The 17,278-nt window shown below is 38.2% G+C and overlaps 1 protein-coding gene across 2 annotated transcripts in view; it reads left to right on the top strand.

Moving 5' to 3' along the window:
- PLEKHH2 (pleckstrin homology, MyTH4 and FERM domain containing H2) overlaps positions 1–17,278 on the top strand; it is a 95,808-nt gene that overhangs the window by 22,521 nt on the left and 56,009 nt on the right. For both annotated transcript variants that reach the window (XM_043918135.1, XM_043918134.1), the window contains 5 exons: positions 6,612–6,761; positions 8,233–8,316; positions 8,914–8,995; positions 12,709–12,891; positions 14,339–15,300. In XM_043918135.1, the coding sequence (XP_043774070.1) occupies positions 6,612–6,761; positions 8,233–8,316; positions 8,914–8,995; positions 12,709–12,891; positions 14,339–15,300 (1,461 nt within the window). The remainder of the gene's footprint in view (positions 1–6,611; positions 6,762–8,232; positions 8,317–8,913; positions 8,996–12,708; positions 12,892–14,338; positions 15,301–17,278) is intronic.

The following is a 17,278-nucleotide window of genomic DNA, read 5'->3' as shown; positions in this document are numbered from 1 at the left end:
CCCATCTAAAAATAAAGACTTAAAAGTCATAACTGCAGGTACCATCACCTCACCAAAAAGTTAGCCATAATTCTTTAAAACCTCAAATGTAGATATTGATATAAGTACTAGTAGTAAATGGTAAGGATGTAAGCTGTGCTTGGTGTTTTGTATTTTATATTCCTTAGCTGATGGGACCAAGTAGTAATTACTTATATCTAGAAAAAGCCAATAATTAACAGTAAAGTCATTAAAGGCCACTTATATTCTAAGAGAAAAATTGTTGTGTTTACGTCATTCTCTGTCACGCTATGCATGCGTGCTAAGTCGCTTCAGTTGTGTCCGTCTTGGTTTCAGTCGTGTCTGTCTCTGCAACCCTATGACTGTAGCCCGCCAGGCTCCTCTGTCCATGGAATTCTCCAGGCAAGAATACTGGAGTGGGTTGCTGTGCCCTCCTCTAGGGGGATCTTCCCGACCCAGGGATCGATCCCATTTCTCTTATGTTTTCTGCATTGGCAATTGGCTTCTTTACCTCTAGTGCCACCTGGGAAGCCCCTGTCACTCTATACCATATGTCTTTTTCTGTAGTGGGCCTTTTATGTGTGTCGCAGTTCAGCCTGAAGCCTTGCAGCACATATTTGTCCTTTTGTCAGCCTCTCTAACTTCCATGTCTCCTTCACTGTCTTTCCCTGACTTTGTCCTTTCCTGGTGACATCCCTCTTGATTGCTGCACTCATGGCTGTCTCCATGCATCTCTGTCTGTTCTGCTACTTTTCCTTTTCCTTCCTCTCCCTTTCCTTCCCTTCCCTTTTTCCCCTTTAACTGCCTGGAAAAAAAGAAAGAAATTAAAGATGGTTTTGTTTTGCCTTTTCCTAAGTTAACTTTCTAAATTGATATATGCAGCAAATTTATTTAGTTCTGAAAATTAAAGTAAATTAAATATCTTTTTGTTTTAATTTGTGGTTTTAATTTTCCCCCATTTGGTTCACTGGATCTTGAAAGAAAAAAGGAATCCTTATTCCTAATTTAAAGAAAGGAAACCATGGCAATTTGTAGCCATCAGTGCCCAACTCCTGGTCTTAAGAAGTTAACAAGAAGAATTTCTTATTTGAAGTTGTCCTTTGAGGATATTGGGCTTCCCTGGTGGCTCAGCTGGTAAAGAATCCACCTGCAGTGGGTTCGATCCCTGGGTTGGGAAGATCCCCTGGAGAAGGGAATGGCTACCTATTCCAGTATTCTGGCCTGGAGAATTCCATGGACTGTATAGTCCATGGGGTCGCAAAGAATCGGACACGACTGAGTGACTTTCACTTTGAGGATATCAAGTATAAAATTATCTCATTCTATGTGCCACATTTTTAGGGAAAATTATACAATTTTATAAAATTATAAAATTTTAGGGAAAATTATTGGTTGTTTTAGATATACTGCCTTAAAGTAACACTACTAGTGCCCCCCGCCCCCACCCGGGTGAAAAAGTCAATAGTTATCTCCCAGAGTTTCCATATAACCAATCAGTAGATACTGCTTTTTGTCATAATACTTTAAATTTATACAGTACCTATTTTGTTATGCTTCAGAAGAATTTTTGGCTTAAATATTTCATAATGAATCGGAAAGTTAACAGGAAATATAAACAGAGAGCAAGTTAATTCTAAGGCACTGATTATATTACCCTTTTTTTTTTGCCTTTGTTTTTGCTTTAGTCTTACTTTGTTAAGACTAAGTAAATATTATTAACTTATAGTAACTGAGTCTTTTGCTCTCTTCAACAGTTTCCATGGGACTGTGGCCTATCTGCTGTTTATGTTGCTTAAATCCAGCTTATCCTTTGTCATTGAGCCATATCCTAAGACTTAAACTGTATTTATATTAACCTAGAAAGAATGTTTCCCCACAAAAAGCAATTGTCAGCTGCAACCAGCTCAACTCTACACGTTAACTTTGTACATTTTTTCCCTTGTGTATTAAATGCGTGGGCTTCACCTGCATAACCATCAAATAAATTGCTGATAGAAAAAAGAATCACACATTCTTCCAGAGAAATCCTGGCAATGTTGTAGTACCTCTTTATTGTTGTTGTTTGTAAATTTTGAAAGCAGTTATGTGCAAATCAACCCAGTACTGTTTATGAGAAATCTAGTGAGGCAGAAAAGAAGCAAACAGCACATTTGGGAGATACTGATATACAGGATTCCTTCTCAACTATCTGATTAGGCAGTGGTATGCACGCATGCATGTGTGCTAAGTCCCTTTATTCGTGTCCGACCCTTTGTGACTCTACGGACTGTAGCCTGCCAGGCTCCTCTGTCCATGGGATTCTCCAGGCAGGAATACTGGAGTGGGTTGCCGTGCCCTCCTCCAGGGGATCTTCATGACTCAGGGATTGAACCTGTGTCTCTTGTCTCCTACATTGGCAGGTGGGTTCTTTACCACTAGGGCTACCTGGTACAATCTAATACACTAATTTATGCTAACCAAAGAAGAGTGGATAATTTCTCCTGTAGAAACTTTGTCTTTTCAGTTATGTCTTTAGGACCCAGTCCCATGCCTGTGTTTGATTCAGTTTTGGTAGGAGTTAGATTAAAATTTCCTTCTAATATGTGAGCTAATCTACTTTTCTTACAGTTGGTTCTTAGCATCCAAGTCATTTCTGGTTCTTAATAAATAACTACTCAGTCATCCTAATACTTAGGACCATGTAATGATTTGCTTCGTTGTATGGAAAACTATTTAACGGTGTTCCTTTTCACTTTCAGTGAGACTGGGTCTGACCTTACTACATAAATTATGGAGCACTCTGCTGAAAAAACTGTTTAAAGTAGGATTAGAATGATTAATTTGCAATAATTTTGTATAACTGGAAAATAGTATGGATTCAAACTACCCTTAGCCATTTCTTTGTTGTATTTTGGAATGATTAAGCATCTTTGTCACATAATTGCAATACTTATATAGGAATAGAAACTTGCACTCCCCACTCAAAAATATAGTCACATGTTGAGTACCTGTAGTGGGAGAGGAAGGGATGAGGTTAGAGGTGGGAAAAGGGAAATATTGATATGGATAGTTACAATGGGAACAATATTTGCAGCTTCTGCTTTCTCCAGTATAGGAAAGAAAATGGAAAATACCATTGGGAGTTGCGTCAGGGTCCCCAACACTACCCTCAGGTTTGATGATTCACAGAAAGAGTCATAGAATCCTGAAAAGCTGTTATACTAGTGGTTTCAGTTTATTTCAGTGAAAGTACAGATTAACTTCAGCAAAGGAGAAATGCACATAGGGCAGAGTCCAGGAGACACCAGATATGAGCGTCTAGTAGTCCTCTCACAGTGGAGTTGCACAGGAATGTTCTTGATCCTTCCATCAGTGATGTAGGACAACACATATGACACATTGCCAACCAGGATTGGTCATCCAAGCCTAGGTGTCCATAATTTTTATTCCATGCCTACAGGATCCCCTCCCCCAGTCAGTCTTATAGGCATGGAATGCATACCCACTTTAGCTACTCAACCTCCAACCCCTCCAGAGATCAAACTGATACAGCACGGCCCATGACCCACATAAATAAAAAAGACATTCAGTATAAATCACACTGTGAGCATAAACTAACTGGTGGGACCCAATATATCAGATATATAAAGAAAACCTTATCAGGAAGAAAATTCCAGGGGCTCAGAGGTTCTTTCCCAGAAGACAGTCAAGGGCAAGTTCTTTCTTTTGGAATGTACAGGGAATGTACCCCAAGCCTGCTAAATTAGCCCTTGACTACACAAAAGCTCACCATCAAGACTGGGGAAATGGCTGAGGAGTGTGCTGAGGGGGTTGATGTAACCAGAGGCGCTCCTGAAGTAAAAGAGAAGGGTAGCCTGAAAATACAAAGCATTCCTCACTGGAGAATATCCATATATTGATAATTGCAAGAGTTTATATAATAACTAATTTAAATTCCTTTAGTGTTTATTATTGACCGGTCTCTGAGTAGTTAAAATTTTTATATGTACGTGTGTGCTCAGTCGTGTATGACTCTTTGCAACCCCATGCAGTGTAGCCCGCCAGGCTCCTCTGTCCATGGGATTTCCGGCAAGAATACTGGAGTGGGATGCCATTTCCTCCCCCAGCGGATCTTCCCGACCCAGGGGTAAAACCACATCTCCTGTGTCTCCTGCCTTGGCAGGCGATTCTTTACCACTGAGCCACCAGGGAATCATTTTTATATGGTTCAAGTTAAGTGAATGGAAGAAGATCTGGCCTATTTTCTGTATACTTGTAGTAAGATATTTTTAAAGGCCGCTTTGTTTATCTGTAGGCTTCTTAGCTTTTCTGTAGACTTTCTTATTCACATTAATTGCCAAGGAAAGCTGGTGAATCTTATGGAACTTGGTTTCAGCAGGACCCTTTGGTAGGAAGGTTGCCTGTAACAACTTTGTGATCTCTCTCCCCAGGAGATTTTGCCACTTCTGTCAATATTTTTCTTGCCCAGGAAAGTTGTTTATCTAAAAGTCATAGTCTAATGAAACAGTTGTACAAGGCAAAGATGCAGCGACGGAGCTCTGACTATAGCATTCATTCACAAAATGAGAACACCTTTCAAGTTGGATGTGTTTCTCAGGGAAGAAGAGTCCTCCCAAGTCATAGCTTTCCAGAACTGTAGATCTTTTCTAAGTAATAGTAGGACAGTTTTATGGGGCAGCCCAATGTCCATAGGGTGACTTGCTCCAGCTTAATAAAAGGAGACTGTAGAAAGATGTAGGTCTGGTAATATTTACTTTTATTCATATTTAGTTAATTTTGTTTTTCTGGAGTATTATGATCTATTACTTTCTCCTTGGAGAACTACCATTTTGCACTTGGCCTCTGATTTCTTTCCTTGCTCCCAAAGCTACAGAATACCCGGTGTGAAACTGACAATACGATCCTAACACTGACCTTTGGTATTTATTGTCCAGCTGTCTCTCTGCCTCTGGCTTTTTTCAGGACAGTATCTCTGAAATAGGCCTTTGTCCTTGACCTCTTGGTCTGAAGTTCCTGCAGAAAGCCTGCTATATTATGTGAAAAAAATCTAAATCTTAAAGTTACTTAAAATTGTCATTTGGATTGTAGAATACATTATTTCTCCTATTTTTTTGGATCTACTCTTATTTTCATAGTTTCCAGCCATGTGAGTGGTATTTAAATAGGACAGTTTTGGCAGTTGAGTTGAATTTACATTTATACAGTGAACTCACAAATGAAACTTTGTACTCATGGTTAAAAAAACAAAACTGAACTAGCCTTAACACCTCCTTCTAGGAGTCCTCATTAGTCAAGTATTTTTGAGCTTTAAGTAAGTCTGTTGTGATTTTTCAGAGATGCTTTAATAGCTTAAGATTTTTCATCTTAACTATAATTTCTAAAATGGCCTTATATCTTTTTTTTTTTTTGTCCCCTATAATCTGAAACATGACTAGAATTATATTCTTACCTACTGGGAGTATATAGAATAAAAGTCTTAATATTGTGTATGGTGCCCAGTAATTTATTTTCTTTCTTACTAATATTAACATCACACATATCTCTTCAAAGATTTTGTATGCCCAGATGTGTTTTGCAGAATATCCAAGCAGAGCCAGTGTATATTAGATATTAAAGTGAAGCATAACAGCCCCTAGTCGTATAGCGATCTCTTTTGTCTTGCTTTATTTTGCCCATTAGCTTTATTGCCATCTGTAACATACTGTGTGATTTTTAATCTTTATTGTATTTGTGATCTCTCTTACCTACTAGAAGGTAATTTCTATGCAGGTAGAGATTTGTGGGGGAGGGGGGGTCTGCTTTATTAAAACTGATGTCTTCTTAAGGACCTGGACTAGGCCTGGCTCTTGGCAAGTGTTCATTGAATATTTGTTAAAGTATTGAATGAGTAAATCCTCACAGAGTGTATTCTCCTACCTCTATCTTGACTGTCACGCTTTTTCACTTTCTATGACTTCATCATTGGGGTTTTAAGGTTCTTTTGTTTTCCATCGAAAATATGTATCCTTTTCACTGGAAGGTCAGCTTTTTTCCCTAGGGTGTGTTATTATACTAGGTCCTCCAATCTGAGTGTTATCTCACCATTCAACTTTTTTACTTGACATTCTTACTTTTTTTAAATATGAAAAAATGAGGGCTGGAAACTTTCTGACTCTATGCTTATATGATAGTTTGCATATTATCATAGATCTAATTAACATGTACATTTCCTTACATGACAGCAATATTCTGAGACTCTTTAAAATTTATTTATTTATTTTAATTGGAGGCTAATTACTTTACATTATTGTAGTGATTTTTGCCATATATTGACATGAATCAGCCATAGGTGTACATGTGTTCCCCATCTTGAACCCCGCTTCCACCTCCCTCCCCACCCCATCCCATCCTGAGAATCTTTTATGTATCCTCATACACCTCAGAAATAACATCACTTGGGAAAATAGTCTAGTCTTTAAACTTTATAATTGTTAAATATTAAAACTGTTCACCGTTTTCCTTTTATGATGGTATCTTTTAGGAATCTATTTAATGTTAAAGTAAAATCTGAATTTAATACTATGATAAATTAAGTACATGCATAGTTTTAATATTTTCTCCTCTGAATTTAGGTACAAGTTATGGAAGAGAAATTAAAAGCAGCTAATATTCAAACCAGTGAATCAGAGACAAGGTTGTATAAAAAGTGTCAAGATCTGGAAGCTCTAATACAGGAAAAAGAAGACATCATTCAAAACTTGGAACTGCAACTTGAAGAGCAGGTTAGGAAGAATCTGATCATCAAAGAGTCCTAAATATGTGCATTCATTTATACATAATTGCAAAAATTAAAAAGAGAAAGCCTAAATTTCTAAATTTTGGTCAGAAATCTCACTTGGTAACCCCTAAGATTACATCACATTTACTGGTGAAAAGTGCAAGTTAAATACATTGTCTTTAAGCCCAGAATGATTCCAAGGCAGAATCTGCCACTTTCTGGATGTGAGTCTTTATGTTGGAAACACTTGGTTATCAGCAGGCATTTATACCTGTAAAGTGTTTCCAATAAATCTTTGCTTTAGATTATTAGGGTGTTAGAAATGTTTATGGAAGGTTAAAATTTAAACATGTGTTTGACACTAATCCTTCTGCTTAGAAATGTGTACACTGTTTTTAAATCACTTTATTGAGATCATGGGCTTCCCTGGTGGCACAGAGGTTAAAGCGACTGCCTGCAGTGTGGGAGACCCGGGTTCAATTCCTGGGTCGGGAAGATCCCTGGAGAAGGAAATGGCTACCCACTCCAGGATTCTTGCCTGGAGAATCCCATGGACGGAGGAGCCGGGTGGGCTGCAGTCCACGGGGTCACAAAGAGTTGGACACGACTGAGCGACCTCACTTTCACTTTCACTATTGAGATCAAGTTTATAGTATTTATTTTTTTTTAGTTTTTAAGAAAAAAATTGCATTAAGGTTATTAACCTAAAAAGTCATTTAGCATCAATTAGATATAACCACTATAAAATTATTCAGTGATTAATCATTTATTTTTAGCATTTTTTTTCACTTCTCTGGATGTCACTGTTGCTGTAGATCTGTGGTTTTCAGCCCCCACCGACTGGGATTTATATGATAGTCGCAGTCTCAGCAGTCCTGTGACCATAGCCGGATTTAAAGGTTGGCAGATGTGAGCTGTGCTCAGTCGCTCGGTCGTGTCCTCCTCTTTGCAACCCCATGGACTGTAGATCACCAGGCTCCTCTGTCCATGGAATTTTCCAGGCAAGAATACTGAAGAGGTTTGCTGTTTCCTTTTCCAAGATGTGAGCTAGAGTTTCTCAATCTTTATTTTTTCTGAACCTTTTAAAACTATAGCACTTGAGGGGGAAGCAAGCCATACCCCAGAAGAGATTCTAATTCTCCTCTCACTCAGCTGGTTGACTTCTCTTCCACTGTTCTAAACCCTGGTGTTTCCAGAAATGGTTTATTTTATTGATAAATTCAGTGGATTGATTTTGGCATATGACCTTTCAGAGAAAGACTAGCAGATGTTAAAACTAGAAATATATATGTATGCTTTTATTATTCTGTCTGCTGGACAGCCATTCTCATTTTATCCTCTTTTGGTAATTTAAAGGTAGACATCTTAACTTGGAAACAAGTTTTAAGTAGACTTGTCTTTCATATCTGTAACTGTACTATTTCCAGGCCAGTGAGCTTATGTTTGAACTAAACAAACTGCTAATGTTATTTCAGAAACAAATAAGGATTCAAGAAGCTAAAATAATAGAAGAGAAAGCAGCTAAGATCAAAGAATGGGTAACAGTTAAGTTGAATGAGGTATTTATTGCCATATTTATCTTTTCTTAACTTTTCCTTTCTTCCAAATAGATCAGTCATCAGAATATCTGAAACAAAATTTTGATCAGTTGGTGGTGCTGCTGACTTTTGATTAATATGAGATAGGTAGCTTTCACTTTAATGGCTTATGTAATTCTAAAGTTAAAAAAGGATTGATAGAATCATGATAATCAGTCTTAAGTAGTCTCGTTCTAATTAGTTGATTTTAGTTCTAAATAGTTAACTTTAAGTAATTAGAGAAGAATAAGTGAGAATATTAATTTCTCATAAAATTAATGTATTCAATATTATCTGAGTGGTACACATTATTTAGTTTATATGTCAGACTAAATGCTGAAATAATTTGGTTTAAAATAACTTCACAGTGGTAAAGGCATAGGGATGAAAAACATTGAAAACTTTTAGCTCTGGAAAGAATAAATATTAAAGTCATAATTATCTAGGTTGATATTCTGTGCTGATAAATTCATCTGATATTTAGTTATTTCTTTGGTATTTTGTTTATGTTTAATGAGGTATTAACATTTTCTCAATGTTACAATTTACTGGTACATTTTAGAAATTATTTTCTTTTAGTTGGAATTGGAGAATCAGAATCTTCGTTTGATCAACCAAAACCAAACTGAAGAGATAAAAACAATACAGTCAAAGCTACAAGGTATGGGCACTTGACTAAGGTAGCCTAATTCGATTTATCTGCCTGTGTAGAATTTTACTGTTGAGCACTTGAAGTATGACTTGTGCAACTTAAGGAACTGAACTTTACATTTTACTTAATTTAAATTGATTTAAATTTAAATAGCCACATGTCCATATGAGCATAGCTAGACAGTAGTGAATAACCCAAAGAGGGTAATTTGAACATTTAATTTTGGGGTATGTTTACTTAAAATAATCAGTCTTGTTGTTTTCTATTTTCACTTTATAGCATTGTGCTCATTGGTGATTGAAATTCTTACAGCCTGAATACTTTGCGCAGAATTTTATGTGAATAAGCTCTTTGCATTTTCCAATACTTAGGTCTGTTTTCTTTTTAACTCCAAAGCCAAAGGATGGGTAATAGAGTTAAAGATAGAGATTTACTTATTAATATGCTACTGGTGTGATAGCCGCGCAAGTACACATATAGCTGACCAGAAGGTAGGTCACCAGGGGGTATACTTAGCTTGTGCTTCTTAGACCGATGGCCTAGGATAGTGCTTTTCACACTTTTATTTAGCAGCAGACCCCTTTCTTTTTTTAATGAGTGATTTTTAAAAAAACAAGTTTAATTTATTTTTTAATTTTTTGGTTGTATCCTGTGGCATGTGGGATCTTAGTTCCCTGACTAGGGATTGAACCCACACCCCCTGCCTTGGAAGGCAGAGTCTTAAACACTGGACTGCTGGGGAAGTCTTAGAAGAACCCTTTTTAAAACATTTTTTCCTGTAGAATCTTAAATAAAAATTGGTAAAAATTGTATTGGGTTATGGGTCCAGAGTTCTACAGACCTGGTCTCACCCATGCCTCTTCTTGCATTTCTTGCCTCTTCTTGTTTCTCTGCAACATTGCCACAAAGCCCTGGAGTTTCATAGAATGCATTGGAAGAATACTGGTGTGGTAGAAAGAACTTGGGCTTTGAAATCAACTTTAATGCCCCACAATTTAATAGCTGTGTTATATCTCCAGTTTTCTTCCTGCATCAGTAAAATGGTGATTGTAATAGTGTCTAACTAGTTTCATGGGGGGTGTTGATCATAGGATGTGTGAAAGCCTTTTGTCTACTGCATGTTAGTATCTATTGCTGTCATTCTGTAAAGGGAAAAGACTCCTGTTTTCTGTCTCTTAATATTTCTGATATGAGATGTGTGCAAGTTTTTCCTACACTAAGCAATTATCCAGTTCTCAACATACACCGACTAGGTGTCCTACAAATTTAACTCACTTCCAACATTATCTACTTGGATAGCACCAGATCCCTCAGCCCCACAAAACTACCCACCTCCACTCTGATCAGGCACTGAACTCACACAAAAATACAGAGGGATAGTTTTGCTTCTGTCCAACAGACTGTAAATCCAAGTTTCCCAAGATCCCTTCCTTGGGTTCAATAATTTGCTAAAAAGGGTCACAGAACTCAGTTTACTTCCTAAATTACCGGTTTATTACAAAGGATGTAACTCAAGAAGAGTCAGATAGAAGAGATGCATAGGGCAAGATACAGGAGGAGGGGCACAGAATTCCTAGGCTCTTAGCAGGTAAAAACCCTCCCAGCATCTCCATGTGTTCACCAACTTGGAGCATCCTGAACCCTATCCTTTTGAGGTTTAATGGAGGTTTCACTACGTAGGGATGCATGATTGATGAAATCATTGGCCACTGGTGATCAATTCAACCTCCAGCCTCTTTCCTCCTCCCCTGAGGTCAGAGGTAGGGGGTGGAGGGTGAGGCTGAAATTTCTAACCCTCTCATGATTTGGTTGGTTTCCCCTGGCAACCCCATCCTGAGGCCATCTCAGGGCTTTCCAGAAATCACCTCATTAATACATATTCAGAAGTGTTTGAAAGGGCTTGTTATGAAAACAAAAGACATTTTTATCACTCTTAGGAAATTCCAAGGGTTTTAGGAGCTGTGTGCCAGGAACCATGGATAAAGACCAAAATATATTTCTTATGTAACACATTTCCTCTACCTATATAATAAAAAAAAAATTGGTATTCTTCTTAGTTGATCTGGAATTCCATATTTATAAGTAAAGCTTTAGGTCTTCGTGTTGTTCACCCTCTTTTAAATAGATCATATGTACTAAGCCTAATCGCAAAATGCTATTTCCCTAATACTTTTTGCTTGCAATTCTAGTCCTCACTGGTAGCCTTCTAGTTTTGGAGGCTAAGGATTATTGATCCTTGGAACCTAGGCATTACTGGAGAAGAATAAATATGACGTATATAGATATGATATAGTGCTTTCAAAATATCTATGTGTATATGTTGGAGAAGGAAATGGCAACCCACTCCAGTATTCTTGCCTGGAGAATCCCACAGACAGAGGAGCCTGGTGGGCTACAGTCCACGGGATCGCAAAGAGTTGGACACAACTGAGTGATTTCACTTCACTTCACTTCATGTGCATATGTGATTATTAAAATATCATGAATTAGTTCTGTGAGTTCTTTGGTCAATATGAAAATATTAAAAGATACATCTGAAGGTGGACACTGTTTAAAGATATTTTTGTATCTCTACTCAATTATCAGTTACTATTTAACTTTACCCTTTGGTGCTCTTTCAGAGTTGAGAATTTAATTTCTTGGAAACTTTTCTTACTATCGCTGAAAACTCCATGTTTTTAATCTTATAAGCAGCAGTGCTACAAGTCCCAGAAGATGAATTAAAGCCATGATTAGATGCTTTCTATCAGGCTTCCCTGATAGATCAGTTGGTAAAGAATCCGCCTGCAATGCAGGAGACCCTGGTTTGATTCCTGGGTCAGGAAGATCCCCTGGAGAAGGGATAGGCTACCCACTCCAGTATTCTTGAGCTTGCCTTGTGGCTCTGCTGGTAAAGAATCCGCTTGCAATGCAGGAGACCTGGGTTCCATCCCTGGGTTGGGAAGATCCTCTGGAGACGGGAAAGGCTATCCACTCCAGTACTCTGGCCTAGAGAATTCCATGGGATCACAAAGAGTTGGACACAACTGAGTGACTTTCACTTTCACTTTCACTAGGTGCTTGAGTAATCACTCACCTAGCTATCTGAATTCTCTGTCTAGAAACTTTCCCCTCCCCTTTTTTCCTCTATGTGATTAAGGTTCTCCATATCATGGTCATAGACTAAGTCCCTTTATTTGCTCTCTTATGAGAACCACACTGAAAACTATGACAAGCAAAAGTTCCTCCAGTGATCATGTGATTTTTGCCCCAGTGATCTTCTAAATTTTCCTGGGTTGTCTTGACAACCAAGACCTCATTCCCACTTTCTTACTATTAGTAGCATTACCCAGCAATCAAATTTATCAGTACATACTTCATTGGTATTTACTAGTGCTTGACACTGCAAGAAGCTGTAACTCTCTAGTTGTTTATATTTACATATGGATTTTTGTTTGTTTGTGGCTTGTTTGAGAGCTAACTACTTTTAAAAGGATTAGAAAGTTTTCTCTTTGCAGTTAAAAAATATTTTGTACCATCAAAATATATAAGCAGATATTAAACATTGGTGTGTGGTGCTTGACATTGAGGGTTCCAAGTTATTATACAGAAATAAAGATGAACTTTAGGCTTTTTTCTGGTCTAAGGAGTGATTTGTCCATGTTTTTATTTATGCTTTGGTTCTCTGTTTAACAAAGTGTTATGAAAAGTTCAGATCTTGATTTTGATTAATGGTCTTGTAGAAGTTCAAGGAAAGAAGTCAGTTGTTTCCACACCAAAGCTTTCAGAAGGCCAGCGTCTGAGCAGTCTGACCTTTGGGTGCTTTTTGTCCCGAGCAAGGAGTCCTCCTCAAGTTGTAAAATCTGAGGAAACGAGCAAGATATCATCTAAAGAACCTGAGTTCACGGAAGGAAAAGACATAGAAGGTATTTATGGACTAGAGGAATTTACTTCAACATTTTTTAAAAAAGGAAAAATCATTTGTTAAGAGTAATGCGAGTTTCAGATTAGGAGTGTGACCTTCCTATTCATTATTTATTTAAAATATAAAAAATTATCTAATATTCAATATGAAATTAAATACGATGCAGCAAACTGATAAAGAAAAAGAACACCAGGTGAAAATTTAGTTAACTGCTTTGATTTCCCTTTATTGCCTCAAAGAAGAAAGTATTTGCCACATGTTCAAACTCTGGACCTGTGTGCAGATTTGTACCCTTCTTTTAGTCTTGAAACCCTTCTAAATTTTGCTTTGTTTGGCTTCTGGCTTTGTCAACACCAGTGTGACTTTTCCCAAATATTTTAGAGAGACTTGAACTTGCGTCTTTTCTATTTTCAGCTCCTGCTTCCTTCCTCCAAAGGAGAAAAATTATAGCCCTAAGAGCTGTCTCTATGCTTGGTTATGAACTTCTGAAAACTACATAATGTTTTTTCCGTTCAGAGGGTTCCTTTGGTACTTGCTTCTATGCTGTTACGTGGATTTTTTTTTTTTTTGAGAAATCATTTTCATTTTTTCCTCACTTTCTAACTTTCTCACTTTCAGTTCAGTAAAGCTCAGTTCAGCTGAGGTTGCCTGGACTGTAGCTCTTGCTCATCTGCAGATTTAACAAACTGCCTGATACCCATTTGTGGAGCCTGTATAGCCTTAATTACGAAGGTCCTGTCTGTGTTTTCACATTTTCAAAGTTTTTCTTTTGTACTCTTCAGACTATATTTTAAGTTCATTGCTTATGAAGTCAGTGGTTCATTCTATTAGTTATGCCATGTCTAAAGACATTTTTAAAGACTGTTATTTTTATTATAAAGATACATTTTGTAGTTATGATTAAACCGAAATAGAGTGAGTAAAGCTTTTCTCTGTGTATGTTTTCTTTACGGTTTTGCATATTTCATGTATTGAAGCTTGGGAATAAAGGTTTTTTAAACAATAGCTTTATATTTATTATGTTTTAATTTACTTATGATAATTTTGAAATTTAGTAGAAATAGGGTTGTCATTTTTTTTTGCTTCTAAAATAGAATTAATGGTGTTCATTTTTCTAGTGGCTGCTATCTTTGATAGTCAGTGTGGCCCTGTTTTTCATTTTGCTTCTTGTATTATCGCTCCTTGGTCTATTGTCAGTTTTTTCCTCCATGTTTCTTTGTAAAAAGCAGTTTCATTTTGATACTGTTCTGTTGAGTGTAAGGGCATTGTAGTCTATAGGAAGCTTACAGTTTTCAAAGTTGGGTTTAAAAAAGACATTGAAAGCGTAATGTAAATCAACTTGATTCAAATGAAAATTCCAGTCTGTACAGTATAGATATAAAAAGCTAAATATGCAGAAAGATTGTATGATTAAAGACAGCGTGCCAATATACTGTATACTTTTCTAGAGATGGAAATTCCAGAAAAATCTGCTGATAACCAAATTCAAGAAAACAACCGAGGTCAGAGAACACTGCATCAAGGCCCTTGCATGTCAGAGCAGACTCGTAAAACAAGGACGAGCTTTGTGATGGATGGTGGCACATCCCAGAATTCTGGGGCTCCCGGGAGTGACTGGAGTTCCGATGAGGAAGATGGGAGCAAAGGAAGATCCAAGTCCAGGTACACGTCTACGCTTTCCAGCCACACATCAGAGGAGGGGGTCCAAAGTAGCAGGATGGGCAGTGAGACATATCTCACAGCCTCTGACGACAGCAGTTCAATATTTGAAGAAGAGACCTTTGGCATAAAGAGACCAGAACACAAGAAGCTGTATTCTTGGCAACAGGAGGCACAGTGGAAGGCTCAGAATTGTCCTCTTGGAAAGGGAAATTCTGGATCAAGGAAAAAGGAGCGTGATAGTTCCTCAGACGAACTCAATAAAAAATTTCAGTCTCAGAGGTTGGATTATTCATCTTCCTCGAGTGAAGCCAACACCCCAAGCCCTATTCTGACCCCAGCTTTGAGTCCAAAGCATCCTAACCCCCTCCTTGGAAAAGGCACAGAACTAGGACCTTCCTCAACTCTGCCACCCCCCAAATTAAGGATTCCTAATATTTTCAGCTTAAGCATCGCACTAGCCAAAAGGCACCTAAGCCAGCCACAATTAAGTTCTGACAGGATGTTTGGCACAAACAGAAACGCTATAAGCATGATACGCCCACTGAGACCTCAGGAAACAGATCTTGATCTAGTTGATGGCGACAGTACAGAAATTTTAGAGACCATGGACACTAATTGTGATGATGGATTATTTTCCTATGACTGCTTGGAATCCCCATGTTCAGAGGACCAGGAAGCCTGCGACTCAGCAAAGAAGGCAGCCTGTGGCAAACCTCCAACTCCACCTCTGCACCGGTTTCCCTCTTGGGTAAATTATGTTGCTGTGCGCAGTGCACACACGTTTGTTTTTTCTCAACACTCATTTTCTGATTTTGCTTTACTTCTTTTCCTGGTTCTTTTCCAGTCCAGCTTTGTTCTGACCATTCCCAGTTTTTAGAATTCAGTTTTCCCTTCTCTTTTCCCCTGAATCAGTTGAGAAATAAGACACAAGGGTAAGACAAATGGGACATCCAGATGTTACCTTTATTACTGATAAAACAGATTTTAGAGAATTAGTGGGCACAGAAGCCAATACCGCACCTAGGAAATTGCTGGATTTTGTCACCCAGGCGCAGGTAGTGTTGGACCAACTGCCACAGACTCCCTCCCGTGAGGCCCGGCTTCTCTAAAGCTTATGGTCTAGAGAAAGAACAAATGGTTGTTTTTGTGCAACAGCTACTTCTCAAGAGAAAGGAAAGGGGAAGACGCTGGTCTCTGCATGTTCAGTTTCTCCTTCTAGGCATTCCTGTCACATTAAGCCACTCCTTTTTCTTAGAGAGGAGGAAGTGAATGGTTGGCTAGAGATCAGGAGTGGTCAATTTTTGGAGTGCCTTCCACATGGAAGGGGGCTTCTCAGGTGGATTTAGTGGTAAAGAACCCACCTGTCAATGCAGAAGATGTAAGAGATGCGGGTTTGATCCCTAGGTTGGGAAGATCCCCTGGAGGAGGGCATGTCAACCCACTCCAGTATTCTTGCCTGGAAAATTCCATGGGTGGGAGAGCCTGGCGGGCTACAGCCCATAGGGTTGCAGAGAGTTGGACACGACTGAAACGACGTAGCACACATGCATACCATGTGGAAATATCAGGGTGAGGAAAAAGGGTTCTCTCTAATGGTGGGTAAATTCTGGACCAGGATACCTACTGGTCATCAAGTTTTGAACTTAATTATTTACTTGATTGGCTTTAAGAGAAATTTAATTTTACTCATCATGAGCTTATCAATCCATTGCTTTAACCAAAAGCACCTTCCTGTATCTAGAACAGTTTGAAATTTCTTCCATTGAAACATTGACCATTAATATAATAATTAACCTATTAATTGTGTGATTCGTGGGCTTCCTGATGGCTCAGACAGTAAAGAATCATCCTACAATACAGGAGACTTGGGTTCGATCACTGGGTCAGGAAGATCTCCTGGAGAAGGAAAGGGCACTCCACTCCAGTATTCTTGCCTGGGGAATCCCAAGGACAGAGAAGCCTGGTGGGCTACGATCCATGGGGTCACAAGGAGTCAGACAAGACTGAAGTGACTAACACTTTCACTTTCTTGGGAATCACTAGATTAAGAAAATTCTTCCTGAGACCTCCCTGATGATCCAGTGTTTAGGAGTCCACCTTCCAATGCAAAGGATGGGAGTTCAATCCTTGATTGGGGAGCTGAGATCCCACATGCTCCAGACAACTAAGTCCATGAGGTGCAAGTAGAGAGCCCATGTGCCACATGAAGACCCAGCACAGCCCCCCAAATAAATTCATGAAAATAATTTTTAAAAATTCTTCCTATGTTTGAAACAAAGTGAAATTATCTGTTTTTTAGATCGAAGTTTTCCTTCACATACTGACATAGTTTAACCTTTAGCCTCAAGAGAATCATCTGGTTTGTAGGATTTTGAGGTTTTCAGAGTCATGCTCTGTTACTACTTTTTATTTAGTGACCAATGCAGTTTTAAGCAAAGAAGGCAATTATGTTTTCCAACTATAAATTCAGACCTTGAGATGTATTCCTTTTATTTACTTTTAAAAGAACATTTCATTGCAAAGTCCACTTGAAACCACCTGCAGTTTATTACTAAATTCTGGATAACATAAAAAATGGACATTATTGGCACGTGAGTCTCTGGAATTCCAGTTATGTTACCCTTTAGGCAGTTAGGAGTTGAAATTTTGCTGCTTTTGTTATGTTGAGATTATGTTGGCGATTTAGGCTAGGCTTTCACGTTCATTTTACTTGGCAAACCATTTTT

This window comes from Cervus elaphus, chromosome 11 (assembly GCF_910594005.1).
Source record: "Cervus elaphus chromosome 11, mCerEla1.1, whole genome shotgun sequence".
NCBI classification, from domain to species: domain Eukaryota; kingdom Metazoa; phylum Chordata; class Mammalia; order Artiodactyla; family Cervidae; genus Cervus; species Cervus elaphus.
The sequence above is the reverse complement of the archived record's forward strand: the minus strand, read 5'-3'. Positions and strand labels throughout refer to the sequence as shown.